The sequence below is a fragment of the Melanerpes formicivorus genome, unplaced genomic scaffold, assembly GCF_026170545.1.
Source record: "Melanerpes formicivorus ecotype bairdi unplaced genomic scaffold, bMelFor1.0.p_v2 SCAF_281, whole genome shotgun sequence".
Classification (NCBI taxonomy): Eukaryota; Metazoa; Chordata; class Aves; order Piciformes; family Picidae; genus Melanerpes; species Melanerpes formicivorus.
The window spans coordinates 46,847-73,052 of NW_027142633.1; the positions used below are offsets into that span (position 1 = coordinate 46,847).

Consider the following 26,206-nt stretch of genomic DNA (forward strand, 5'->3'; position numbering starts at 1 on the left):
TGGGGAAGGAGAGCACAGAGCCAGCCCTGCTGGGCTCCTTAGGCTTGCTGAACATCTCCTCCCCACTTCCAACCTTGGGGAGAAGCCAAGGGAAGAAGCAGCTGTGGGCAGGGGAATGCAGAGCCCAAACATCCCAGCTCATAAAAGCTGCTGTCTGCTCCCCCCCAGCCCCAGCCCAGCAGAGACATGGCCAAATATAGCCTTCTCCTGGGACCACCTAGGAGAGAGCAGAACGAAGATGGCAGGAGGAGCCCCAGGGGTGCTTGCAGCAGGAGCTTCTCTTTCAGGAGGCAGCCCACCCCTGGCTGCTGCAAGGAGCTTCCACTGCTGCTCTGGAGGACTTAAAGACCCCATCCCCAGCATGGTGGTGTTGGAAGGGAGCTCTGGAGCTCAGCCAGCCCCAGCCCCCTGCCCCAGCAGGGCACCCACAGCACCCTGCCCAGCAGCACAGTGCCCAGGGGGGGTTGCAAGCTCTCCACACAAGGACACTCCACAACCTCTCTGGGCAGCCTGCTCCAGGCCTCCAGCACCCTCACCCCAAACAACTTTCTCCTCAGCTTCAGAGGCAACCTCCTGCCTGACACTTGGTGCCCTCTGCCCCTTGGCCTGGCCCTGGCCACCACTCAGCAGAGGCTGGCCCCAGCCTCTTGCCCCCCACAGCTCCTTTAGCTCTTGCTGAGCATTGCTCAGCTGCCCTCTGGGGCTGCTCTGCTGCAGGCTCCACAGCCCCAGGGCTCTCAGCCTTTGCTCCTCACAGAGCTGCTCCAGGCCCCTCAGCACCTTCAGAGCCTCCCCTGGGCTCTCTCCAGCAGTTCCCAGGAGCCCAGAACTGGACCCAGTGCTCCAGCCTTGGCCTGACCAGGACAGAAAAGAGGGGGAGGAAAACCTCCCTTGCCCTGCTGCCCACACTCTTCTTCATGCCCCCAGGTCACCATTGGCCTTCTTGGCCACCAGGGCACATTGCTGCCCCATGGGCAACTTGCTGTCCCCCAGCACTGCCAGCTCCTCCTTGAAGCTGCTTCCCAGCAGGCCCCCCCTGCCCTGCACTGCTGCAGGAGGTTGTTCCTCCCCAGCTGCAGGACCCTCCATTGCCCTGGTTGCACTCCATGAGGTTTCCCTCCCTCACCTCTCCAGCCTGGCCAGGTCTCCCTGCATGGCAGCAGAGCCTGATGGGGGCCAGCCACTCCTCCCAGTGCTGTGCCAGCAGCTGGGGGCCTAACTCCATCCCCTCATCCAGGCCATTGATGAAGATGTTGGACAAGACTGGGCACAGCCCAGGCCCCTGGGGCACACCACAAGCTCCAGGCCTCCAGAGCTGAGTTTAGTCTTGCTGAGAAGCCACCCAGGGTCCCAGTGCCTGGTGCCACACAGACCCTGAGAAGATCCTGGCCACCCTAAGAAACCTCTTCCAACCTTGAGCAAGCTCCTCTGGTTTTGTCTAACAGCTGAAAGCTGCCCAGGGTGGGAGATGGGGGAGCTCATGGGATCTCAGTGTGATGGCTCATGGATGGAGCTCACTGATTCACCCTGGATCAAGCAGGAAGAGAGGTCACAGAGCCATGGAGGAGGAGGAGGGTGAGCACAGGCTCCTCATGTGGAATTTGACAGCAGTCCAGAGGTGAGGGCAGAGTGCAGAGCACACACAGAGGAGTGGAGAGCAGGAGGGTAATGATTAATCCACGTGGAGAACTTCAACCCAGCACAATCCAGCTTGAGGAGGACAAGCCTGAGCCTCATCATCCAGCACCTGAAGAGGAAGTGAGGTCTCCCAGGGCTCCCCATCCAGAGGACTGCAGCTGGAGCACAGACTCCCATCTCAGCACCTGCAGCCCCAATCCAGCAAGGAACAGATGCAAAACTGCCTTGAGCTCGGGAAGAGGAGGGTCCCCTCCTCACAGTCATGGGAGAGACCTTTCCTCATGGACTACTTTATTTGGTAAAGCTCAGAATCCAACCACTGCTGAAGCTTCCCAGGACTTCCCTCCCTGAGCGAGCCACAGGCCCCGTGGGGAGCAAGAGGAAAGGGCTCAGAGCCTCTCCCTCCTCAGCCCCGCATGGCTCCTCCAGCCCTCACCCTCCAGCTCCTCTTCTGGACCCTCACAAAGGAAGCCAGGGGAGTCCAAAACCCCCCAAAAGGTCAAACTGAAAAAGCAAAAACCCAACCCAACCACACCCCTAAAACTCAGCTCCTAAGGAGAAGGGTGAAGAGCAAACCCCCGGGGGGCAAGGGCAGGGCCTGGGCTGAGCGCTGGCCTCCAGCAGCAGCAGCAAGCAGCAAAGCCCAGCTCTGGGCTCAGCAGCCAAGCCTGCAGGGATCCTGGAGTCCAAGCATGGTGCCTGACCGACCACCCCACCCCCCTCAAAACATGTTTAAAAGCTGGCTTTCCCCCCTCCCCAACCCCCCTCCCCCCCCAGACCTCAGAGACTCCTTCCCCCCACGTCCCCTAGGGGCGAAGCGCCGCCGGGCGCTGAGCGCGGCCGGCAGGGGGCTCCGAGGGAGAGAAGCTTCTCCAGCCTGGAGGAGATCGCCCTGCTGGAGGTGGAGGAAGGCTGTCGTGGGAAGGGGCCTGGCTGCTGCTAATGGATGCGGGTCAGCTCCTCCACGATCTTGATCAGGTCGTCCACGGTGGCTTCCCTCTTCATGCCGCTGCCGTCGTCGATCTGCGGGCAAGGGGCGGGGAGGCGGCTGAGGGGCTGGAGACCCTTCCCACACCACCCCTGGCCCTGGGGGAAGGCTGATGTCCTCAGCAGCCACTGCCTCACTGCAGCCCTGCAGTGCTGGGCAGGGGCTCCACTGCCAGCTTGGAAGCTTGGCTTGGGAGAGACCTTCCAGAGCCTGGAGCGCAGCCAGGGCACCACCGAACCATGGCCCTCGGCACCCCAGCTCCAGGGCTTGGAAACCCCTCCAGGGATGCCTGGGCCAGGCCTTGGCAACCCTCAAGGGCAACAAATTGTTCCTCCTGGCCAACCTAAACCTGCCCTGGGGCAACTTGAGGCCATTCCCTCTTGTCCTGGCACTTGTTCCTTGAGACCAACCTTGCAGGGAGTTGCAGGGAGACAGAAGCTCTCCCCTCAGCCTCCCTTGCTCCAGGCTCAACACCCCCAGCTCCCTCAGCTGCTCCTCCCCAGCCCTCTTCTCCAGACCCCTCCCCAACTTGGTTGCCCTGCTCTGGACCTGCTGCACATGGGGTTGTTCCTTGAGACCAACCTTGCAGGGAGCTGCAGAGAGCCAGAAGGCCTCCCCTCAGCCTCCTCTGCTCCAGGCTCAACACCCCCAGCTCCCTCAGCTACTCCTCCCCAGCCTCATTGCCCTTCTCTGGACCTGCTCCAGCCCCAAAATGTCCTTCTTGGAGTGAGAGGCTCAAAACTGCCCCCAGGATTCCAGCTGTGGCCTCAGCAGTGCCCAGCCCAGGGGACAATCCCTGCCCTGCTCCTGCTGGCCACACTCTTGCTGCTCCAGGCCAGGCTGCTGGGGGCCTCCTTGGCCACTCCCTGGCTCACCTCCAGCTGCTGTCATCAACTCCCAACCCCAGGCCCCTTTTGAAGAGCCCAAGCATCATCTCACCTGCAAGTTTGCCACCACCTCCTGCATCTTGGGCCTGCTGATGTCCAGGAAGCTTTCAATCAGGTCGCCATCGATGAAGCCTGTGGCCGGCTCTGTCTTGCGCTCGGTGTGGAAGGATCTCCAGGTGCCGGTGTCAAGGAGCAGCCCAACCCCCAGGGAGCAGCCCCTCACCTCCTGGTGCCCCCCAACAGCCCCACAGTGCTGCAGCAGGAGCCTCCTGGCACGTGGGCCACAGGTTTGGGCTCCCACAAAGCCAGCCTCCAAGCCTGTGAGACAGGGCTCCTCTCCACCACAGGCACCCTCCCTTCGAGCACACAGCTCTGGCAAACAGCATCACCTCCTTCCCCACATCAGCTTCACCCTCACCAGAGGGTCCCAACACAGACCAGTGTCCTGGTTCAGCTGAGCCAAGCTCTTGGTGGAGCTTCTACCTGCTCATCACTCCCACCAGAGGGTCCCAGCAAAGAGGAGCTCTCAGGTTTACCTGGCCCATGCTCCTGCAGCTACCAAAGGATATAAGGAGTGCTCAATCTTGCCCACACTCTTGATGACTTTGTTCAACCTGTTCTGCATGTCCAGGAGAAGGTTGTACCAGCTCTCTGACAGGGAGGTCACCAGGCCTGCAAGATGGGTGTGGGAGGTTCAAGGCTCACCCCAGGGCAGATGGCCAGCACTGGAGTTGTGTTGGAAACTGCTGCCCAGGAGAGCCTGGACAAGGAAAGAGCCTCAAAGTGACCCAGAGAGCAAAGCAGGGTTCTGAGGGGAGTGTGACACCAGAGTGCCACTCAAGTGGGACAGCTGAACATGAGCCAGCAGTGTGCCCAGCTGGCCAAGAAGGCCAAGGGCATCCTGGCCTGCAGCAGGAACAGTGTGGCCAGCAGGAGCAGGGAGGTCATTCTGCCCTGTGCTCAGCTTAGGCCACACCTTGAGTCCTGTGTCCAGTTCTGGGCCCCTCAGTTTAAGAAGGGCATTGAGACACTTGAAGGTGTTCAGAGAAGGGCAAGGAGGCTGGGGAGGGGGCTGGAGCACAGGGCTGGGGAGGGGGCTGGAGCACAGGGCTGGGGAGGGGGCTGGAGCACAGGGCTGTGAGGAGAGGCTGAGGGAGCTGGGGTTGCTTAGCCTGCAGAAGAGGAGGCTCAGGGGAGACCTTCTTGCTCTCTCCAACTCCCTGAAGGGAGGTTGTAGCCAGGTGGGAGTTGGTCTCTTCTCCTAGGCAAGCAGCACCAGAACAAGAGGACACAGTCTTCAAGCTGTGCCAGGGGAGGTTTAGGCTGGAGGTGAGGAAGAAGTTCTTCCCAGCCAGAGAGATTGGCCATGGGAATGTGCTGCCCAGGGAGGTGGTGCAGTCCCCACCCCTGGAGGTGCTCAGGCAAGGCTTGGCTGTGGCTCTTGGAGCCATGGGTTAACTGTCAGGAGGTGTTGGGTGTTAGGTAACAGGTTGGACTGGATGACCTCTGAGGTCTTTTCCAGCCTGGCTGGTTCCAAGCAGTGAGGGCCAGAGGCTGGGGGCAGGGGCAGGGCGCGGCCGGCAGGGGGCGCCGCGGCAGCCCGGCCCTTACCGATCATGCCGTTGACTGTGCCGAAGAGGACGGAGCCCTGGGTGGGCGTGGAGGTCTCCCCCAGGTTCTGCATGACCAGGGAGCCATGGCAGAAGACGTTGACAAACTCTCCCAGGTGGGACAGCCCCACCTCCTGCAGGTGCTGGCGCTCCTCGTCCGTCGTGGCCGCGCTGAAACCCACAAAGCACCTCGCTGGGGCAGGGCAGGGCAGGGCTGGGAGGCTGCACAAAGCTCCTCCTGCCCCCAGCCAGCCTGCCCCCCTCAGAGCTGCCTGTGCTGCTGGGCACTGCAGCCCACAGAGCCAATCCCATCCTGGGCTGCAGCAGGAGAAGCAGAGCCAGCAGGGCCAGGGAGGGGATTCTGCCCCTCTGGGGAGACCACCCCTGGAGCTCTGTGTCCAGTGCTGGAGCCTCTGTGCCAGGAAGGAGCTGGAGGTGCTGGAAGGTGTCCAGAGAAGGGCCATGAGGATGAGCAGAGGGCTGGAGCTGCTCTGCTATCAGGACAGACTGAGGGAGCTGGGGCTGCTCAGGCTGGAGAAGGCTCCAAGGAGACCTTCCTGTGGCCTTCCAGTATCTGAAGAGGGCTCCAGGAAAGCTGGGGAGGGACTTGGGAGGGTGTCAGGGAGGGATAGGACTGGGGGGGATGGAGCAAAACTAGAAGTGGGGAGATTGAGATTGGCTGTGAGGAAGAAGTTGTTCCCCAGGAGGGTGGTGAGAGCCTGGCACAGGCTGCCCAGGGAGGTGGTGGAAGCCTCCTGCCTGGAGGTGTTTGCAGCCAGGCTGGAGGTGGCTGTGAGCAACCTGCTGTGGTGTGAGGTGTCCCTGGCCATGGCAGGGGGGTTGGAGCTGGCTGAGCCTTGAGCTCCCTTCCAGCCCTGACCATTCTATCTATGATTCTGTGCTCCTGCCTGACACACTCACACCTCCTGTGGTGGAGGAGGCCAGAAGGTGCCCTCAGCCCCTGCCTCACCTGTCCTTCTGGCACACAAAGAGGTTGAAAGCATTCTCTGCTCCCAGGAAGTTGTCGTCGTCCAGGATCTCCACGGCGCTCATCCAGTTTGGATTGAAGTCCCTGGCAATCTGCAAGGGCACAAGAGGAGACACAGAGGGTCCAGATGGCCTGGCCCTGGCACCCAGCAGCTTCATCCAACCCCACACCAACGCTCAGGAGCAAGGTGGGCATCCAGCCTGTCCTCCTCTGAATGTCAGAAGCATCCTCTGCCTTCTGGAGGTGGCCTCCTGAGCGGCGCTGGGCCGAGGCCAGGGCGCTCCTGGGGTGAACAAAGAGCAGCCCCTGCCAAAGCCGTGCCCAGGGGGCACCTGAACGTGGAGGTGGGCCAGCAGCCAGCTAAGTGCCTCCTGCTGACAGAGACACACAGCTACAGCCACATCCAGCCAGTCCAAGTGGAGGACAGGATGGCCAGAAGGCAGCTGCCCACAGCGGGCACCCAAAGGCTGCTCCCTCTGGGCAGCCTGGGCCAGGCCTTGGCAACCCTCAAGGGCAACAAATTGTTCCTCAAGTCCAGCCTAAACCTGCCCTGGGGCAACTTGAGGCCATTGCCTCTTGTCCTCTCACTTGTTCCTTGCCACAAGAGCCCAACCCTCACCTGGCTGCAGCCTCCTTACAGGGAGTTAGTCAGAAGGTCTCCCCTCAGCCCTGCTCCTGCTGGCCACACTCTTGCTGCTCCAGGCCAGGCTGCTGGTGGCCTCCTTGGCCACCCCCTGGCTCCTCTCCAGCTGCTCCCCCTGCCAGCTCCTTTCCCACCAGGCAGTTTCCAGCCACTCTGCCCCCAGCCTGGAGCCTTCCTGGGGTGGTTGTGAGCCAGGTGCAGGACCCAGCTCTTGGCCTGGTTGAGCCTCATCCCATTGAGCTCACCATGGATCCAGCCTGGCCAGGCCCCTCTGCAGGGCCTCCAGCAGATCAACACTGCCACCCAACTTGGTGTCATCAGCAAACTGAGCATTACCTTCAACGCTGCTCCCCCTGCCTGAGCCTGCTGGAAGAGGCAGCAAGAGCTCCCAGCAGACCTTCAACCAAGACCTTGGAGGGGCCCAAGAAATGTGTGGCCATGACACTTGGTGGGGGAGAGGGTTTAGTGGCCATGGTGCTGCTGGGTTGATGAGGTCAGAGTGGCTGAGAGCAGTCAGGCAGAGAGGGACCTGGGGGTACTGATTGATAGCAGCTGAACAGGAGCCAGCAGTGGCCAAGAAGGCCAAGGGCATCCTGACCTGCATTAGGAAGAGTGTGGCCAGCAGGAGCAGGGAAGTCATTGTGCCCTGTGCTCAGCACTGGTTAGGCCACACCTTGAGTCCTGTGTCCAGTTCTGGGCTCCTCAGTTTAAGAAGGACATTGAGAGACTTGAAGGTGTCCAGAGTAGGGCAAGGAGGCTGGGGAGGGGTCTGGGACACAGCCCTGTGAGGAGAGGCTGAGGGAGCTGGGGTTGCTTAGCCTGGAGAAGAGGAGGCTCAAGGGAGACCTCCTTGCTGTGTACAACTCCCTGAAGGGAGGTGTGACAGGTTAGGGAGGTTGGTCTCTTCTCCTAGGCAAGCAGCACCAGAACAAGAGGACACAGTCTCAAGCTGTGCCAGGGGAGGTTTAGGCTGGAGGTGAGGAGAAAGTTCTTCCCAGACAGAGAGATTGGCCCTGGGGATGTGCTGCCCAGGGAGGTGGTGGAGTCCCCACCCCTGGAGGTGTTCAAGAGGGGATTGGCTGTGGCCCTTGGAGCCATGGTGCAGCAGTCAGGAGGTGCTGGGGCACAGGTTGGACTTGCTGAGCTCTGAGGTCTTTGCTAGCCTGGCTATTCTCTGGTTGGACTGGATGACCTCAGAAAGGCTTTGGGCTGGGCAAGACCTGCCTGAAGAGCTTTTAGCAGCACTGATACCTCCTCAAAGTTGCCTTCCATGGGTTTGTAGGCGAGGAGGAGGACAGAGCGCATCAGGTCCCCCACCAGGATGAAGTCCCCCTTGGTCTTCAGGTAGAGGGCCATGATGTTGTTGTAGTGGTTGCACTCCGTGCGCAGCTCCTTCTCCGCCGTCCACTCGTAGAGGCGCACCTGGGCCGAGGGACAGGCCTCTGAGCCGCCAAGGAGGCCCAGCCCAGCCTCCTCACCCTGCCCAGCAGGCAGCAGGCAGCAGCCTGAGGAGCTCCCAGCTCCAAAGATGTGCTCCCCAGCCCGAGCCAGGGCGCTGGGAGCCGCTTACCGTGCTGTTGATGCTGGCCAAGAGCTTGCCGTTGAACTCCACCATGGAGTAGACAGCTCCCTTCACCTCCTTCTCAGCCAGGCTCTGCAGCTTCCCTGCAATAAAGCCAGGGAGGGCTCAGCTCCTGTCCTGGGTTCCCAAACAGGCTGGCCTGAACAGCACTGCCCCCTCTAGCACATTCCCTGGGGACCAGAACCGCAGGGGAGATGCAAGGCAAGGAGAAGCGAAGCAAGTCCCAGGAGGCAGCGCTGGGGAGGGGCTCCTGGGCTTCTCCAGAGGGAGGGAGAGAGCTGGGAGGGCCTGCAGGGGACTGACAGCACCTACAGCTCCTGGCTGTGGGCAGCTGACAACAGATCCCTCAGGAAAAACTCCCACCAGTCTCCTGAGCCTGAGGAGCTCATCTCTGCTCACCCTCAAGCAGCTGGACTCAGCCATGGGGGCCACGAAAATGATCAGAGGGGTGAAGCCCTCTGCTGGGAGGCCAGGCTGAGGGAGTTGGGGTTGTTCAGCCTGGAAAAGAGAAGGCCACAGGGAGACCTTCTGGTGGCTTTTCAGTGCTTCAAGGGGCTGAGAAGAAAGCTGGGGACAGACTTTGGAGCAGGGCCCTTTGTGCCAGGACAAGGGCTGATGGTTTGGAACTGACAGACTGGAGAGGAGGGAGAAATGTTTGCCCCTGAGGGTGGTGAGAGCCTGTCCCAGGCTGCCCAGAGAGAGCTGGGAGCTGCCCCAGCCCTGGCACCACTGCAGCTCAGGTTGGTTGGGAGCTCTGAGCAGCCTGCTGTGGTTGGGGCTGTCCCTGCTGGCTGCAGGGGACATGGATTAGAGAAGCTTTGAAGGTGCCTTCAACCCAAAGCAATCTGTGTCTCCAAGGCCTTGCTCTTACCATCAGAGTAGTGGAAGACAACGATGCGACCCTGCTTGGGCTCTGCCTCCTCGGGGTACACCATGGCAGTGCCCACAATGAAGTAGGTGTTGGGGTCCTTGCCCAGCTTGCAGGAGACCAGGCTGAGGGCATATTCATTCTGCAGAAACTGGTGAGCATGAAGCACTGGGCAAAGAGGGAGAAAGAAGGAGAAATGAGTCCTTCAGGTCCTGGAAGGAAGCATCTCCCAAGGTGGGCAGAGCAGCTTGTCCAGCTCTGGGCTGCCCAGTCCAGGAGAGCCTGGGAACTGCTGCAGAGAGTCCAGGGCAGGCTCTGAAGGTGCTGAGGGGCCTGGAGCAGCTCTGTGAGGAGCAAAGGCTGAGAGCCCTGGGGCTGTGGAGCCTGCAGAAGAGCAGCCCCAGAGGGCAGCTGAGCAATGCTCAGCAAGGGCTAAAGGAGCTGTGGGGGGCAAGAGGCTGGGGCCAGACTCTGCTGAGTGGTGGCCAGGGCCAGGCCAAGGGGCAGAGGGCACAAAGTGTCAGGCAGGAGGTTGCCTCTGAAGCTGAGGAGAAAGTTGTTTGGGGTGAGGGTGCTGGAGGCCTGGAGCAGGCTGCCCAGAGAGGTTGTGGAGTGTCCTTGTGTGGAGAGCTTGCAACCCCCCCTGGGCACTGTGCTGCTGGGCAGGGTGCTGTGGGTGCCCTGCTGGGGCAGGGGGCTGGGGCTGGCTGAGCTCCAGAGCTCCCTTCCAACACCACCATGCTGGGACTCTGTGTGATTTGGGCTTGGTACCTTCAAAGGTGTGCTGATCTATGATGAGCAGGTTGTGCACCTCCACCTCCTCACCAAAGGATGTCTCATGTGGTGCTGTGCTGCTGGAGAACAGCTTGCTGGTGCTCACACTGCTGGACAAGGCCTAAGACACAAGGAGACATCCTGTGACATCCAGCAAGTCCTCCTGCTGCTCTCCATGGGTTGAGGCAAGCAAGGACCATAAGAACAGAGAGAAGGTGAAGCAAGGAGCTCCCTGGGCCTGAACAAGTGGACTGGCTCAGAAGGGTGACATGAAGGCAGCAGCACTGAGCAAGAGCATTGATGGAAGAGTTCATGGATTGCTGTGCCTTCCAGCAGAGCTACTGCCTGAAGGGCCCTTGTGACAGCACCCCTGGGAGAAGGAAACCACCTGAGACCAAAGAGAAACCTGACTGAAGGAGGAGCCCCAAACCCAAATGTGATCTGCCAGGCTGCTGGAGAGCAGCACAAAGAGCCCTTGTCACCACCATGGAGGGAATCTCAGCACCCCATCTCCTCCCAGGCTGCCCAAGGGAGAGGCTGAAGGCTGTCAAGGACAACCTGCACCAGGGTTTGGCTTGAGGAATGATGATACCCACAGCCCAGGGCTGGTCTCCCAGCTCCTCCTCACCTGGGTGCTGGCACTGGGTCTGAGGGCAGTGGTGCCCCCACTGGCGTCCTGCACTTCGATCCGACTGGAGAGGACACCGAAACACTGAGACACCTCCTGGTAGCAGATCTTCCTGGGGGACAAAGAGACTTGGGTGGGCAGGAGAGCCAGGAAAGGCCACCCCAAGGGCAGCACAGAGGCTCTGGAGACCAGAGAGCTGGCACAGCGGCCTGCAGGATCAACTGAGCCCACGAGGGGAAGGCTGAGGGGGGGGATGTCTCCCCACAGCCTTGTCCCATGGGGCAGAGCAGAGCAGAGCAGAGCTCCTCAAGCCAGGCCCCCTGTCCCTGCTCAGCTCACCTGGGTGATTCATAGAGGGGAACTGTGCGGATGTGGAGCTTCTGGATCTCATCAATGGTGCCGATGGTCAGGGTGCTGTTGTTGGCCAAGGCCAAGCTGGAGGGGGGGAAGAGAAACACCATGAGAATATGATAGGACAGGATAGGATAGGAAAGAATAGGATAGAACAGAGTGGGATAGAATAGAACGGAGTGGGATAGAATAGATGGAGTGGGATAGAATAGATGGAGTGGGATAGAATAGATGGAGTGGGATAGAATAGATGGAGTGGGATAGAATAGATAGAGTGGGATAGAATAGATAGAGTGGGATAGAATAGATAGAGTGGGATAGAATAGATAGAGTGGGATAGAATAGATAGAGTGGGATAGAATAGAATAGACCAGACCACACCAGACCTCACCTCAGAGGTCATCCAGCCCAACCTATCACCCAACACCATCTAACCAACTCAACCATGGCACCAAGCACCCCATCCAGTCTCTTCCTAAACACCTCCAGGCATGGGGATTCCACCACCTCCCTGGGCAGCACATTCCCATGGCCAATCTGTCTGTCTATGAAGAACTTCTTCCTAACATCCAGCCTAAACCTCCCCTGGCACAGCTTGAGACTGTGTCCTCTTGTTCTGGTGCTGGGTGCCTGGGAGAAGAGCCCAACCCCCACCTGCCTCCAACCTCCCTTCAGGGAGTTGGAGAGAGCAATGAGGTCTGCCCTGAGCCTCCTCTTCTCCAGGCTAAGCAACCCCAGCTCCCTCAGCCTCTCCTCCCAGGACTGTGCTCCAGACCCCTCCCCAGCTTTGTTGCCCTTCTCTGGACACCTTCCAGCAGCTCAAAATCTTTCCTAATCTGAGGGGGCCTCAGAACTGGACACAGGACTCAAGGTGTGGCCTAACCAGTGCTGAGCACAGTGTGAGCATACTGTGCTTGGAAGGTTGGTGGCACAGCCACATCCTCCCTGCTCTCCCCACTACTCAGAACTCCTTTGGGGGAATCCCACCTGCCGACTTCAGGCTGCCCACGCTCCGGAGCCCGCAGCTCTCCACCCCCTGCCCCAGCCAAGGCAAGGCAAGGTGAGAGGCCCACCTGTCAGGATAGCCATCTGAGTTGAGGGGACACATGTAGTTCACCTCCTTCAGGTTGACATTGGAGAAGACCAGCTTGTGGTTGCTGCTGTAGATGACGGTGGGGCGATCGGAGCAGGCGAAGACGTTGGTGGTGGAGAGGGAGCGGAAGGTCCTCAGCACGGTCGGCTGGGTGCCCAGGGTCACCTTCTTGCGGTCACTCAGCAGCCCTGCAGGGAAGGAGCAGGTGTTGGGAGCTGCTGCAAGGGAGGCCCCAAGAGGAGGACAGCAGAAGGCAAGGTGGCTGTGACAGCTGGGAAGAGACAAGGAGGGTGAGCTGCCTCCCGCCGGTGGAGGCACAGAGCGGGGCTGGCGGGAAGAGGTCTTCGAGGTCATGGAGCTCGACCCTGAACCCAGCACTGCCAGGGCACCACCAAGCCATGGCCCTCAGCACCATAGCACCACAGCTCAGGAACCCCTCCAGGGATGGAGACTCCACCACTGCCCTGGGCAGCCTGGGCCAAGCCTTGACAACCCTCAAGGGCAACAAATTGTTCCTCATGGCCAACCCGAATCACCAGTCCCTTTCCTCTTGCCCTGTCCCTTGTTCCTTGGCACAAGAGCTTGGGCTGCAGCCTCCTTGCAGGGAGCTGCAGAGAGCCAGAAGCTCTCCCCTCAGCCTCCTCTGCTCCAGGCTCAACACCCCCAGCTCCCTCAGCTGCTCCTCCCCAGCCCTCTTCTCCAGACCCTTCCCCAGCTTGGTTGCCCTTCCCTGGACCTGCTCCAGCTCCTCAATGTCCTTCTTGGAGTGAGAGGCTCACAGCTGACCCCAGGATTCCAGCTGTGGCCTCAGCAGTGCCCAGGAGGGGGACAATCCCTGCCCTGCTCCTGCTGGCCACACTCTTGCTGCTCCAGGCCAGGCTGCTGGTGGCTTCCTTGGCCACCTGGGCACCCCCTGGCTCATTCCCAGACACTGTCACTGACCCCCCACTGGGTCCTTTTGCACCAGACAGTTTGCAGCCACTCTGCCCCCAGCCTGGAGCCTTCATGGGGTTGCTGTGACTCAAAGCAGTTGGAGAAATCCACCAGCTCCCAGTTCACTCACAGCTACACCCATCTGAGCATGATGCCACCAGAACAAGAAAGAGAGAGATCTCTCCAGAAGGCAACACAGAGATCTCTCCAGAAGGCAACACAGAGATCTCTCCAGAAGGGTGAAAGCACATCAAGAAGGGGGCAAGGAGCCCAAACCACCCTGTCCAGCAGCTCCTGCTGTCACCTGTCTCAAGGCTGAGGCCAAAGTAGAAGAGGGCCCCATCCCCCAGGGCACACAGCAGGTAATGGCTGCTCTCAAAGGTCGTCATCAGGATGGAGCGAGGGATGATTTCTGCAGGGAGCAAGAGAAGAGCCATGAGGGACATCAGCCACCTGCAGGCAGCTCAGTGACCACTGCCACCAGGCAGCAGGGCCCCACCTCCTCCCAGCATCTCTTTGTGCAGCAGCTCAAAGGAAGGCAGCTTCAGGATGCGGGCAGAGATGTCAGTCCAGAGCCCGATGGCGCAGAGCGGGGACATGCCGTTGCTGTCCCCCAGGGGGGTGATGTCCAGGCAGGCCACCTCGTGCTCCATTTCTGTGCAGCTGGCAGGAAGGAGGAAGCAGAGAGCAGGCTTGAGTGCCTGGGCAAGGCAGCAGAGCTGAGAGGCCCCTGGGGGAAGGATTAGAGACCCACCTGATCTGCCTGAGCTCCTGAGGCCGGATCTCCAGGTAGTAGAGGGCCCGTCCCACGGCCACCACCACCTGGTTGCTGTTGCAGGAAGCCACGCTGATGTTCTTCCCATTGGGCTCTTTCCACTCACTCACCAGGGCTTTGGGCTCCTGGCTAACCAGCCTGACCGAAGCAGAGGTGATCTGGGCAGGGACAACACCTCTGCTCAGAGCCAGAGCTGCTCCCAACACCCAGGCAGCCCTGGCTCTCGGCAGCGGCACAGATCTAAGCTGGCCCCCCCCCCACCACCACCACGGGCTGGAAGGTCACCATCTGTGCTTCCTTGGACCTGGCATTACCTGGATCAGCTGCTGATGTGCCACATTGCCACAGAAGAAGGTCTGCTGATCATCCACAAACCCTGTGAGCTCTGTCTCTTCTACCTCCTCTCCATTTAACATCAGCACCCTGGGCAGGAGAAGGCAGTGCTGTTCTAGCAAGCTCCCACAGGGGTGGCTGAGAGCCTGGCTCAGCTTTAGCCCCACCTTACCTGGTCTGGCCCACAAAGGACAGCACCAAGGTATTGTCTGTTTCACGGTGAGAGTCTGACCTCAGGGGCCACAGGCCTGCAAGAGAGAGGCCACAGGGAAGCTGAGAGTCACAGAATGGTTTGGGTTGGAAAAGACCTTTAAGCTCAGGAGAGTCCAACCAATGACCCCAGCACTGCCAGGGCACCACCAAACCATGGCCCTCAGCACCCCATCTCCACAGCTCTGAAGCCACTCCAGGGATGGGGACTCCCCCACTGCCCTGGGCAGGCCTTGACAACCCTTTCCATAAAGGGTTCCTCATGTCCAATCCAAACCTCCCCTAGGGCAACTCGAGGCCATTTTCCTCCTGCCCTGTCACACTTGTTCCTTGGAAGAAGGGTCTGACCCCCACCTGGCTCCAACCTCCTTTCAGAGAGCTGGAGAGAAAGCCAGAAGGTCTTCCCTCAGCCTCCTTATCTCCAGGCTCAACAACCCCAGGTGCCTCAGAAGTTTTCCAGGCCCTTCCCCAGCTCCCCTGCCCTTCTCTGGACCTGCTCAATGCCCTTTTTGGAGGGAGGGGCCCAAAGCCAACCCCACTCTTCCAACAGCTGGTGGGTGGCATGTGCCCTGTCCCACCCCTCACCCTCAGTGCACACACAGGACGTGTCCCCACTGGTCCCTCAGGCCTGGGTCGTGTCTCAGAGCACAGGAGAGCTCCCCCACCTTTGATCCCTGGCAGGTCGATGCTGGCGTGCTCGTGAATCCCAATCCCGTTCCGGATGATCCGCAGGGAACCCTCTTTGAAGGCCCCTGAGCAGGTGACCAGCTGGAGGAGAAGCAAATGATCTTTAACCACACATTGCTGAGAAGCTTCCCTACTCCTCCTGGCAGTGCTGGCTGGAGGGCAAGACGGGGCACCCATCTTCTCCACCCCTCAGAGGAAGGCTTTCGGCAGCCGATCGCTCCCGACTGCAACCTCCTCCTGAGCAGGGGTACCCAAGAGTGAACCTCCTCTCTCCTTCACTGTAGGCCCTCAATACCACCATCCCTGCACCTGGATGAGACTTTTGAGATCCTCCACTGAGTGGTTTCTAAGCCTTTCCCCCTCCCCCCCCCTCCATGAACAAACCCACACTTACATCTGACCACCCTCAGCAGCAGGCTGAAGCAAAGCAGAATCCACGTTACCTGCCCTTGGCCTTGCCTTTCCAGGTCCACCACACACATGTCAACAATGGGGCCAAGGTTGGTGAAGGTCTCCATAGCCACCACATAGGAGCCCTGCTCATTGCTGTCCACATTGAGCTAGGGAGAAAGCAGAGTCAGTGGCTTTCAACGTGCAAGGCTCACAGAACACATCGGGTGGGAAGGGTCCCTTTGAAGGCCACCTTGCCCAACCCCTCCCAAGCACATGGAAGGGAGTTAGAGCAGAGAAGGAAGCAAAATGTCTCCACTTAAGACCATGGTGGAAATAAACAGGTATCAGAAGTCCTGCCTGGAGACACAGCTCAGCCAGGAGACATCTGCCACACACCTTCACGAGCTGGGAGTCGCCGAGCCGAGAGCCGACGAACACGACCCCGTTGTCCAGGTAGGTCAAGCACTCTGCAATGGATGTCTGGGGATGGAGAAGATGCAGGTGAACCACCACCACTACCAGCACCACCACCAGCACCCTACCACACCCTGCAAGAACCACACCCGAGCTGCAGCCCCACAGGAAGACTGAGGCCGCAAGGAAAGGGCAGTTTAATCCCTTCACCTATTCCACAGAGTCCAAGCTTCTCCCCAGGGCAGCTCAGAAGCTCCAGGTGAGAACTTGGGCAGATGATTTAACCTTCCAAGTGCCCAGACAGGGATTATTTCCCCTCCCCCAGCAACTTAACAGCTGGGACAACCTTGAGACATCATCACCACCCCGGGCTCCAGAGGAGACACAGCCGCCGCCCCTCAGCCCTCGGCTGGGACGGAGGTGATCCTCCCCCTCTACTCAGCCCTGGGGAGACCCCACCTGGAGTACTGCCTCCAGTTCTGGAGTCCCTATGACAAGAGGGATGTGGAGGTGCTGGAACATGTCCAGAGAAGGGCCACAAGGATGATCAGAGGGCTGGAGCACCTCTCCTGTGAGGACAGACTGACGGAGCTGGGGCTGTGCAGTCTGGAGAAGAGAAGGCTCTGAGGTGACCTCATTGTGGTCTTCCAGTACCTGAAGGGGGCTACAGGAAGGCTGGGGAGGGACTGCTCAGGATCTCAGGGAGTGATAGGACTAGGGGGAATGGAATGAAGCTGGAGGTGAGGAGATTCAGGCTGGAGGGGAGGAGGAGGTTCTTCCCCATGAGAGTGGTGAAGCCCTGGAATGGATTTGTCCAGGGAGGTGGTCGAGGCCCCGTCCCTGGAGGTGTTTAAGCCCAGGCTGGATGAGGCTCTGGCCAGGCTGATGTAGTGTGGGGTGTCCCTGCCCATGGCAGGGGGGTTGGAACTAGCTGATCCTTGTGGTCCCTTCCAACCCTGACTGATTCTATGATAACATGACGCCCCCGGCCCCACGGCCAGGAGCGAGGGAGCCCCGGGGGCAGGGCTGTGGTCAGGTCCTACCTCCCCAAGCAGCTCCACACGCAGGTCCTTCAGGGTGACAGTGCCATCCATCTGCTCCTCCTTCTCCAGCAGCAGCATGAAGAGCCGTCCTTCCATGTCCCCCAGCAGGTAGCGGGAGCCGTTGGGGTCCACGCGGTTGTGGCAGACGATGGTGCTTTGCTGCAGCCAAGCGGGGAGGGGCGCTCAGCAGCCAGCTGAGACAGCCCCAGGGGGCCAGCCAGCAAGGGCTCATCCCAATCCCAGCAGGGTGGGGCTGGGAGGGACCTCTGGAGATCAGCCAGCCCAATCCCTGCTGAAGCAGGGGCACCCAAAGCAGCTCGGCCAGGAGCGGAGTTCCTGGCTCCGAGCAGCCCCAACAAAAGAGCCCTGTGGGAGCAGTGGAAGGACAGGGGAGGGGTCCCTGGGTCCCTCAAATCGCTCACCTTGATGATAGGTGGAGCTATGGCCAGGTATTTGTCACCATTGTGGTAGGTGATGGACTCCTGCCCAATGATGATGGCACCTCCAAAAGGCTCCGGCACTGCGGGGGAGAGAAGGTCAATGTCCTGTCAGGGAACCTGGGAGCAGGAGGCGATCTGGCCCCGAGGGAGAGGCAGGAGAGAAGAGCTTTAGGGGAAGGGCCAACCTGCAATGACCATGGAGGCCTCAGCCTCCACATTCTCCTGCTTCCAAGGCCCTTTGTTGAACTCCTTCTCGCGCAGGGACACCTCGTAGGTCTTGACGTGGCGACCCTGGGGGTCCTGAAAGAGAAGCCACAGGAAGCTGCAGGCTGGGGACAGCCTCATGTGCACGGCCAGGGACTGCAGGTGGAGCTGGCAGGAGAGCCACCTCATCCAAGGAGAGGCTCCAGCTCATCTCCTGACAAAGAGCCAAGCCCAGTGAGCTGCTGAGGCTGAGGCTTCCCACCTTCTCCTTGGCCTCCCTCAAGGACACTCCACAACCTCTCTGGGCAGCCTGCTCCAGGCCTCCAGCACCCTCACACCAGACAACCTTCTCCTCAGCTTCAGCCTGCCACTTTGTGCCCTCTGCCCCTTGGCACCACTGAGCAGAGTCTGGCCCCAGCCTCTTGCCCCGCCCCAGCTCCTTTAGCTCTTGCTGAGCATTGCTTAGCTGCCCTCTGGGGCTGGTACATCCCCACCTCCTTCCCCCATCCCTGGAGGTGTTCTAAAAGGGACTGGATGTGGCACTTGGAGCCGTGGTTTAGTTGTCAGGAGGGGTTGGGTGACAGGTTGGGCTTGATGATCAGTATCTGAAGGGGGCCTACAGGAAGGCTGGGGAGGGACTGCTCAGGATCTCAGGTAGTGATAGGACTAGGGGGAATGGAATGAAGCTGGAGGTGGGGAGATTCAGGCTGGATGTGAGGAGGAAGTTCTTCCCCATGAGAGTGGTGAAGCCCTGGAATGGGTTGGCCAGGAAGGTGGTTGGGGCCCTGTCCCTGGAGGTGTTTAAGCCCAGGCTGGATGAGGTTCTGGCCAGGCTGATCCAGTGTGGGGTGTCCCTGCCCATGGCAGGGGGGTTGGAACTAGATGATCCTTGTGGTCCCTTCCAACCCTGACTGATGCTATGACACTCTGATCCTTGTGCTCCCTTCCAACCCTGACTGATGCTAAGACACTCTGATCCTTGTGGTCCCTTCCAACCCTGACTGATGCTATGACACTCTGATCCTTGTGCTCCCTTCCAACCCTGACTGATGCTATGACACTCTGATCCTTGTGCTCCCTTCCAACCCTGACTGATGCTAAGACACTCTGATCCTTGTGGTCCCTTCCAACCCTGACTGATGCTATGACACTCTGATCCTTGTGCTCCCTTCCAACCCTGACTGATGCTATGACACTCTGATCCTTGTGCTCCCTTCCAACCCTGACTGATGCTATGACACTCTGATCCTTGTGCTCCCTTCCAACCCTGACTGATGCTATGACTCTCTGATCCTTGTGGTCCCTTCCAACCCTGACTGATGCTATGACACTCTGATCCTTGTGGTCCCTTCCAACCCTGACTGATGCTATGATACTATGATACTCTGATCCTTGTGCTCCCTTCCAACCCTGACTGATGCTATGACACTCTGATCCTTGTGCTCCCTTCCAACCCTGACTGATGCTAAGACACTCTGATCCTTGTGCTCCCTTCCAACCCTGACTGATGCTATGACTCTCTGATCCTTGTGGTCCCTTCCAACCCTGACTGATGCTATGACACTCTGATCCTTGTGCTCCCTTCCAACCCTGACTGATGCTATGAGGTCTCTTCCAACCTCGGTGATTCTGAGGTCATTTCCAACCTTCTTGATTCTCTGATCTTCCCCCATGGCTACACCCTGAGCCTCCTGGAGGAGCCAGAGCCACCCCCTGCCCTGCCTGCCGTCGATCCCAGGCCGCGCCGCTGCCCCTCCCAAGCCGGAGGCCTCGGCCGGACGCAGGCTCCGGCAGCTCCCCCCGGGAGCGCCCCCTAGCGGGAGGTACCTGATAGACAAAGCAGATGGTGGGAGCCTGACAGCCGTAGAGGAACTTGACGTCGATGACCTGCAGCTCCTCCAGGCGGATGTTGAAAGCCTTGAGCTCCTTGTTCTCCCTGTCCAGGGGGATGACCTTGAAGAGGCCGTCGTAGAGGCGCAGGCCGATCATGCGGCACTCGGGGTCGATGATGCCGATGATGCCAGTCTCCGAGGGCCGCCCGATGCGGTCCTGAGCGCCGCAGCCCCGGCAGAGGGGAAGCAGAAAGGCGGGTTAGAGTCACAGCACCAGCCCTGGCTGGTCTTGGGAGAGGACAACCACAGGCTCACAGGAGGGATGGGGTTAGGAGGGACCTCTGGAGATCAATGGCCTGCAGCAGGAGCAGTGTGGCCAGCAGGAGCAGGGAGGTCATTGTGCCCTGTGCTCAGCACTGCTGAGGCCACACCTGGAGTCCTGTGTCCAGTTCTGGGCTCCTCAGGTTAGGAAAGAGGTTGAGAGGCTGGGGGGTGGAACTAGATGATCCTTGTGGTCCCTTCCAACCCTGACTGATACTATGATACTATGACACTAATGTGTCCAGAGAAGGGCAACAAAGCTGGGGAGGGGTCTGGAGCACAGCCCTGGGAGGAGAGGCTGAGGGAGCTGGGGTTGCTTAGCCTGGAGAAGAGGAGGCTCAGGGGAGACCTTCTTGCTCTCCACAACCACCTGAAGGGAGGTTGGAGCCAGGTGGGGGTTGGTCTCTTCTCCCAGGCAAGCGGCACCAGAACAAGAGGACACAGTCTCAGGCTGTGGCAGGGGAGGTTTAGGCTGGATGTTAGGAAGAAATTCCTCCCAGCAAGAGAGATTGGCCATTGGGATGTGCTGCCCAGGGAGGTGGTGGAGTCACCATCACTGGAGGTGTTTAGGAAGAGCCTGGATGAGGCACTTGGTGCCATGGGTTAGTTGTTTGGGTGGGTTGGATTGGTTGATGGGTTGGACACGACGACCTTGAAGGTCTCTTCCAACCTGGTTTATTATTATTATGAGTCCAACCCCCCCCCCCCCGCCAGAGCAGGAGCAGAGAACCCAGCACAGGGCACACAGGAACACATCCAGATGGGGCTTGGAAGGCTCCAGAGCAGGAGACTCCACAACCTCCCTGGGCAGCCTGTTCCAGTGCTCTGTGACCCTTACAGTGAAGAAGTTCCTCCTCCTGTTGAGGTGGAACCTCCTGTGTTGGAGTTTCCATCCATTGCCCCTTGTCCTGTCACAGGGTGCAGCTGAGCAGAGCCTGTCCCCTCCCTCCTCACCCCCAGCCCTCAGCTATTGATAGGCATTGATCAGATCCCCTCTCAGTCTTCTCCTCTCCAGACTGAACAGCCCCAGGGCTCTCAGCCTCTCCTCACAGGGCAGTGCTGCAGTCCCTTCAGCATCCTCACAGCCCTCCACTGAACTCTCTCCAGCAGATCCCTGTCCCTCCTGAACTGGGGAGCCCAAAACTGGAGGCAATATTCCAGGTGTGGTCTCACCAGGGCAAAGCAGAGGGGGAGGAGAACCTCCCTCCACCCTCCTCTTAATGCACCCCAGGATCCCATTGGTCCTCTTGGCCACCAGGGCACACTGCTGCCTCCTGTTAGCAGCTCTCAGCTGAGGAACTCCTTCTACACCTCCTAAGAGGCTTCAAAGTATCATCAGCCAAGCCCAAGGTGAGGCAGGCAGTGAAGAAGAGCGTCCCTGCTCACCAGAGAGCCTGGCACAGCTCCCACTGCACACACTTCCTCTCTCCCAGCACTCCAGGAGCAGGCCCTGCAACTGGAGAAGGTCTCTTCTGCCAAGGAACAAGTGCCAGCACAAGAGGAAAGGGCCTCAAGGTGCCCCAGGGAAGGTTGGGGTTGGCCATGAGGAACAATTTCTTGTCCTTGAGGGTTGTCAAGGCCTGGCCCAGGCTGCCCAGGGGCAGTGGTGGAGTCCCCAGCCCTGGAAGGGTTTCAGAACCCTGGAGCTGTGGTGCTGAGGGTTTGGTGGTGCCCTGGGCAGTGCTGGGGGAAGGGTTGGGCTCCATGACCTGCAAGGTCTCTGCCCACCAATCCCACTCTGTGCCTCTGCCAGCAGAATGCATTGACCCTCCTTGTCTCTCCCCAGCTGCCCAAGTCACACTGCCCTCTCCTGTCCTGCTCCCTTGCAGCAGCAGGGTTGGACTCCATGATCCTGGAGGTCCTTCCCACCATGAAGTCATCTCATGAAGTGCTTTGGGCAAGCAAATATCCACCCCCAGAAATCCAGCACCGTTATCAGCCTCCACAGAGCCCCTCAGAGCTCCCTGGCAGGGGCTGATATCACCAGCTGCAGGTCACACCAGGCACAAGGGTGCCACAGGAAGATCAAGAACTGCTCCAACCCCACCCCCAACCCAGCACACCAATGTGTCACTTGAGAGGGCATCCTGCCCACCACCCCCTCCTGCCCACCACCCTCTGCTTAGCTCCACCAGCAGGAGCTCAGTGCCTGGGAAGAGAACGGAGCTGCTGTGGTTTGGGAGCTGATGGAAACCCTCTGGCTGGTGGCTAGAAGCCTAAAACTGTCACAGAGGGCCTTGTGGATTTGTCACCTGCTCAAAAGCAGCAGTTTAGTCCACATAAACCAGGAAAAAAGGGTTGGGGGGGGAGGGGAAAGGGGGAAGGGGGAAGGGCCCTATCCACAATTCTTCACAATGGGGCTCTCAAGCAACCTGATCCAGTTGGAGGTGTCCTGGCTCACTGCAGGACTAAGCTTGAAATGCTCCTGCAAGCCAAACCACTCCATGCCTCTGTGACTCTGCTCTGCAAACCACCCCAAGAGCACAGCTCCAGCTGTGTCCACAGGCCCTGAGCCCCACTCACCACAGGCAAAAACCTCTGGCAGCAGAGCGACCCCACTGGAGAGAGTGTGAGGTGAGGGATCATCAACACCAAAGCAAATGGTGAGGTTGGAAGGGAGCTGTGGAGCTCAGCCAGCCCCAGCCCCCTGCCCCAGCAGGGCACCCACAGCACCCTGCCCAGCAGCACAGTGCCCAGGGGGGGTTGCAAGCTCTCCACACAAGGACACTCCACAACCTCTCTGGGCAGCCTGCTCCAGGCCTCCAGCACCCTCAGCCCAAACAACTTTCTCCTCAGCCTCAGAGGCAACCTCCTGCCTGCCACTTTGTGCCCCCTGCCCCTTGGCCTGGCCCTGGCCACCACTCAGCAGAGTCTGGCCCCAGCCTCTTGCCCCCCACAGCTCCTTTAGCTCTTGCTGAGCATTGCTCAGCTGTCCTCTGGGGCTGCTCTTCTGCAGGCTCCACAGCCCCAGGGCTCTCAGCCTTTGCTCCTCACAGAGCTGCTCCAGGCCCCTCAGCACCTTCAGAGCCTCCCCTGAACTCTGTCCAGCAGTTCCCAGGCTCTCTGGAGCTGGGGAGCACAGAACTGGAGCCAGGACTTCAGCTGTGGCCTGACCAGGACAGAAAAGAGGGGGAAGAGAACCTCCCTGGCCCTGCTGCCCACACTCTTCTTCATGCCCCCAGGACACCATTGACCTTCTTGGCCACCAGGGCACACTGCTGCCCCATGGGCAACTTGTCCCCCAGCACTGCCAGCTCCTCCTTGGAGCTGCTTCCCAGCAGGCCCCCCCTGCCCTGCACTGCTGCAGGAGGTTGTTCCTCCCCAGCTGCAGGACCCTCCATTGCCCTGGTTGCACTCCATGAGGTTTCCCTCCCTCACCTCTCCAGCCTGGCCAGGTCTCCCTGCATGGCAGCAGAGCCTGATGGGGGCCAGCCACTCCTCCCAGTGCTGTGCCACCAGCTGAGGGCCTAACTCCATCCCCTCATCCAGGTCATTGATGAAGATGTTGGACAAGACTGGGCACAGCCCTGGGGCACACCACAAGCTCCAGGCCTCCAGAGCTGAGTTCAGTCTTGCTGAGAAGCCACCCAGGGTCCCAGTGCCTGGTGCCACACAGACCCTGAGAAGATCCTGGCCACCCTAAGAAACCTTTTCCAACCTTGAGCAAGCTCCTCTGGTTTTGTCTAACAGCTAAAAGCTGCCCAGGGTGGGAGATGGGGGAGCTCATGGGATCTCAGTGTGATGGCTCATGGATGGAGCTCACTGATTCACCCTGGATCAAGCAGGAAGAGAGGTCACAGAGCCATGGAGGAGGAGGAGGGTGAGCACAGCCCAGGCCCCTGGGGCACACCACAAGCTCCAGGCCTCCAGAGCTGGCTTTAGTCTAGATGAGAAGCCACCCAGGGTCCCTGTCCCTGGTGCCACACAGACCCTGAGAAGACCCTGGCCACCCTGAGGGCACACTGCTGGCTCATCCCCAGGATCCCTGCTGCCAAGGGGGGCGCCTGAGCAGCACTCACCTGCACGTTGCCGTGGGCCCGGGTGATGATGTCGATGCTGTCGCCGTTCTGCTTGTACTCCAGGATGCAGGCGTTGTACTTGGCCGTCAGGATGAACAGCAGGTCCTTGCTCTCCCCCTGCCGGAGCAGAGCGGTCAGGGCCCCTTCGGGAGGCTCCTCCCGGCGCCCCCCGCCGCCTGCCGGCCCGCGGCAGCACCCACCTTGGGGCGGAAGAGCTCCATGACGGCGGTCTTGCCGTACATCCCCACCTCCTTGACCGGCCGCAGCCCCTCCGCCGTCACCACGTAGATCTCCAGCCGCGTGTTCTTGGCGATCAGCAGGTTCAGGTCCTCGGCTGAGGTGAAGTGGCCTGGGGCAGGGAGGGAAGAAGCCACCCTCCAGCCAGGGCCACCCCGCCGGGAGCCACCCCCCCCCGGGGCTGCTCTCGCCGAGCGGCCGCAGGAGCTCCAGACCCCGGGGGGAGCCTGGGCCCTGCAGCGCCCCCGGATCTCAGCTCCTTCCTCCCACCACAGCCAGGCCCCTCAGCAATCCCCCATCCCTGGGCTCCAAGTCCTTGCCCTGTGGTGGACCTTGCCCTCCCTGCCACTTCCCGACAGAGCTCGGACTCGGAGCTGAAGGCAGCCTGGGCTGCTCTGCGCCACCACGGAGGTGAGCCCAAGCTGCCCCTCGCTGCCCCCTTCCGCCTCCACAGGGCTTGGCTTGGCCAGCTCCTATGCCCCACCACCACCTCTCTGTGCCACCAGGTCTCCAAGAAGCTGGGGAACTCGGTGGCAAGCTGTGCTGGTGACTCCTTGGCCGGGCTGGTGGCCTGCAGCCCTGGCCTGCAGCTGCTGCGGGGCCACCGGGTGGTCCTGGGCTCCTCCTCCTCCTCCCCCAGGACTTCTCTTCCATCCTTACTCCTGAGGCTCTTCATCAGTCCCCCATCCCTGGACTCCTCCTTCCCCAGGATCTCTCTTCCATCCTCACTCCTGAGGCTCCTCAGCAATTCTCCATCCCTGGACTCCTCCTTCCCCAGGATCTCTCTTCCATCCTCACTCCTGAGGCTCCTCAGCAATTCTCCATCCCTGGACTCCTCCTTCCCCAGGATCTCTCTTCCATCCTCACTCCTGAGGCTCCTCAGCAATTCTCCATCCCTGGACTCCTCCTTCCCCAGGATCTCTCTTCCATCCTTACTCCTGAGGCTCCTCAGCACTCCCCCATCCCTGAGCTCCCATTCCTCCTCCTCCTTCCCCAGGATCTCTCTTCCATCCTTACTCCTGAGGCTCTTCATCAATTCCCCACCCCTGAGCTCCCATTCCTCCTCCTTCCCCAGGATCTCTCTTCCATCCTTACACCTGAGACTCCTTTCCACCACCTTCTCTCTGCAGAGAAGCCTGTAACACCCCAAAACACCTCAGGGGAAGGGAAGAGGAAGAGAAAAAGACAGACCTTCACCACCACCTCCTCCCACAGCACCCTGTCCCCCCTGTCAAGGAACCTCACTTCACCCCCACATTCTGAGTCCCCACTACTTGTAACACTCTTTGGAACCCCTCAGGAGCCTCAGCGCCCTCTCCAGTACCCCGCAGCACCCCCAGGAGCCTCAGCAGCCCCTTAGGGGCCTCAGCACTTCTCCAGTGCCCCACAGCACCCCCAGGAGCCTCAGCAGCCCCTTAGGGGCCTCAACACTTCTCCAGTGCCCCACAGCACCCCCAGGAGCCTCAGCAGCCCCTTAGGGGCCTCAGCACTTCTCCAGTGCCCCGCAGCACCCCCAGGAGCCTCAGCAGCCCCTTAGGGGCCTCAGCACTTCTCCAGTGCCCTACAGCACCTCCAGGAGCCTCAGCAGCCCCTTAGGGGCCTCAGCACTTCTCCACTGCCCCACAACCCCTCCGGGAGCCTCCACCGCCCCACAAGCCCTCCGGGAGCCTCCACTGCCCCACAACCCCTCCGGACACCTCCACCGCCCCACAGCCCCTCCGGGAACCTCAACCTCCTCCCCTTGCCCCCCCAGCCCGCCGCCAGCAGCCTCAGCACCTCCCCAGGGGCCTCAGCACCCTCCCCAGTACCCCACAAGTCCCTCAGAGCCCTCAGCACCCCCCCAGTCCCCTCCGCACACAACTGTCCCACCCCCCCCCCCCCCGCTCTGCCCCCCTGCAAGGACCTCAGCATCCCCACAGCCCCCTGGTGCCTCGCTGACCCCTCAGACCCTCAGTGTCCCTGCAGCTCCTCGATGCTCCGTGCTCCCCACCCCCCCTGTCCCCCTTCCCGCCGGCGCCCCCGGGTCCCACAGGCCTCGCCGTGCGGGCGGGGGGGGGGGGGGGGGGTGCCGCGCGGTACCGGTGACGCAGCCGTTCACGGCCGTGGGCTTCTGCGCCGTCACGACGTAGTTGTAAGACATGGCGGCGGCGGGCGGGGGCGCGGGGGGGGGATGGCTCGGGCGGAGGCAAGCCGGGCCCAGGGGCCGCGCGGGAAGCAGCACCGGGTCCCCGCCGCTCGCGGCCTCTGCGCCGCTCGCACCGCCCCTGCCGCCCGCCGCCGCCGCCCTGACGTCACCGGAAGTGGCCGCTCTAGGC

The 26,206-nt window shown here is 60.5% G+C and overlaps 1 protein-coding gene across 1 annotated transcript; it reads right to left on the reverse strand.

Annotated features, from left to right (window-relative positions):
* Positions 1-2,415: 2,415 nt before the first annotated feature.
* DDB1 (damage specific DNA binding protein 1) lies at positions 2,416-26,171 on the reverse strand. Its single transcript, XM_068170100.1, has 27 exons — positions 25,971-26,171; positions 23,855-24,003; positions 23,655-23,771; positions 19,310-19,531; positions 17,464-17,578; positions 17,261-17,358; positions 16,839-16,997; positions 15,778-15,861; positions 15,432-15,548; positions 14,967-15,069; positions 14,264-14,339; positions 14,073-14,181; positions 13,738-13,916; positions 13,483-13,646; positions 13,288-13,395; positions 12,031-12,238; positions 10,946-11,041; positions 10,607-10,718; positions 9,976-10,099; positions 9,208-9,372; positions 8,325-8,419; positions 8,006-8,176; positions 6,094-6,203; positions 5,125-5,294; positions 4,083-4,185; positions 3,566-3,689; positions 2,416-2,661 (listed from the first exon to the last, which is right to left on the reverse strand). The coding sequence occupies exons 1-27, from the start codon at positions 26,029-26,031 to the stop codon at positions 2,578-2,580; spliced, it is 3,423 nt and encodes a 1,140-aa protein (XP_068026201.1). The 5' UTR covers positions 26,032-26,171; the 3' UTR covers positions 2,416-2,577.
* Between the last annotated feature and the right edge of the window lie 35 nt (positions 26,172-26,206).

Bases quoted from the DNA above. Each gene is read 5' to 3' on its own strand.
- DDB1 (XM_068170100.1), bottom strand. From the start codon at position 26,031: ATGTCTTACAACTACGTCGTGACGGCGCAGAAGCCCACGGCCGTGAAC. The intron at 14,340-14,966 runs GTGGGGGAGCTC...TCTCTCTTGCAG, and splicing joins CGACCTGCCAGGGATCAAAG to GCCTGTGGCCCCTGAGGTCA. The intron at 9,373-9,975 runs GTACCAAGCCCA...CTCTTTGCCCAG, and splicing joins AGATCAGCACACCTTTGAAG to TGCTTCATGCTCACCAGTTT.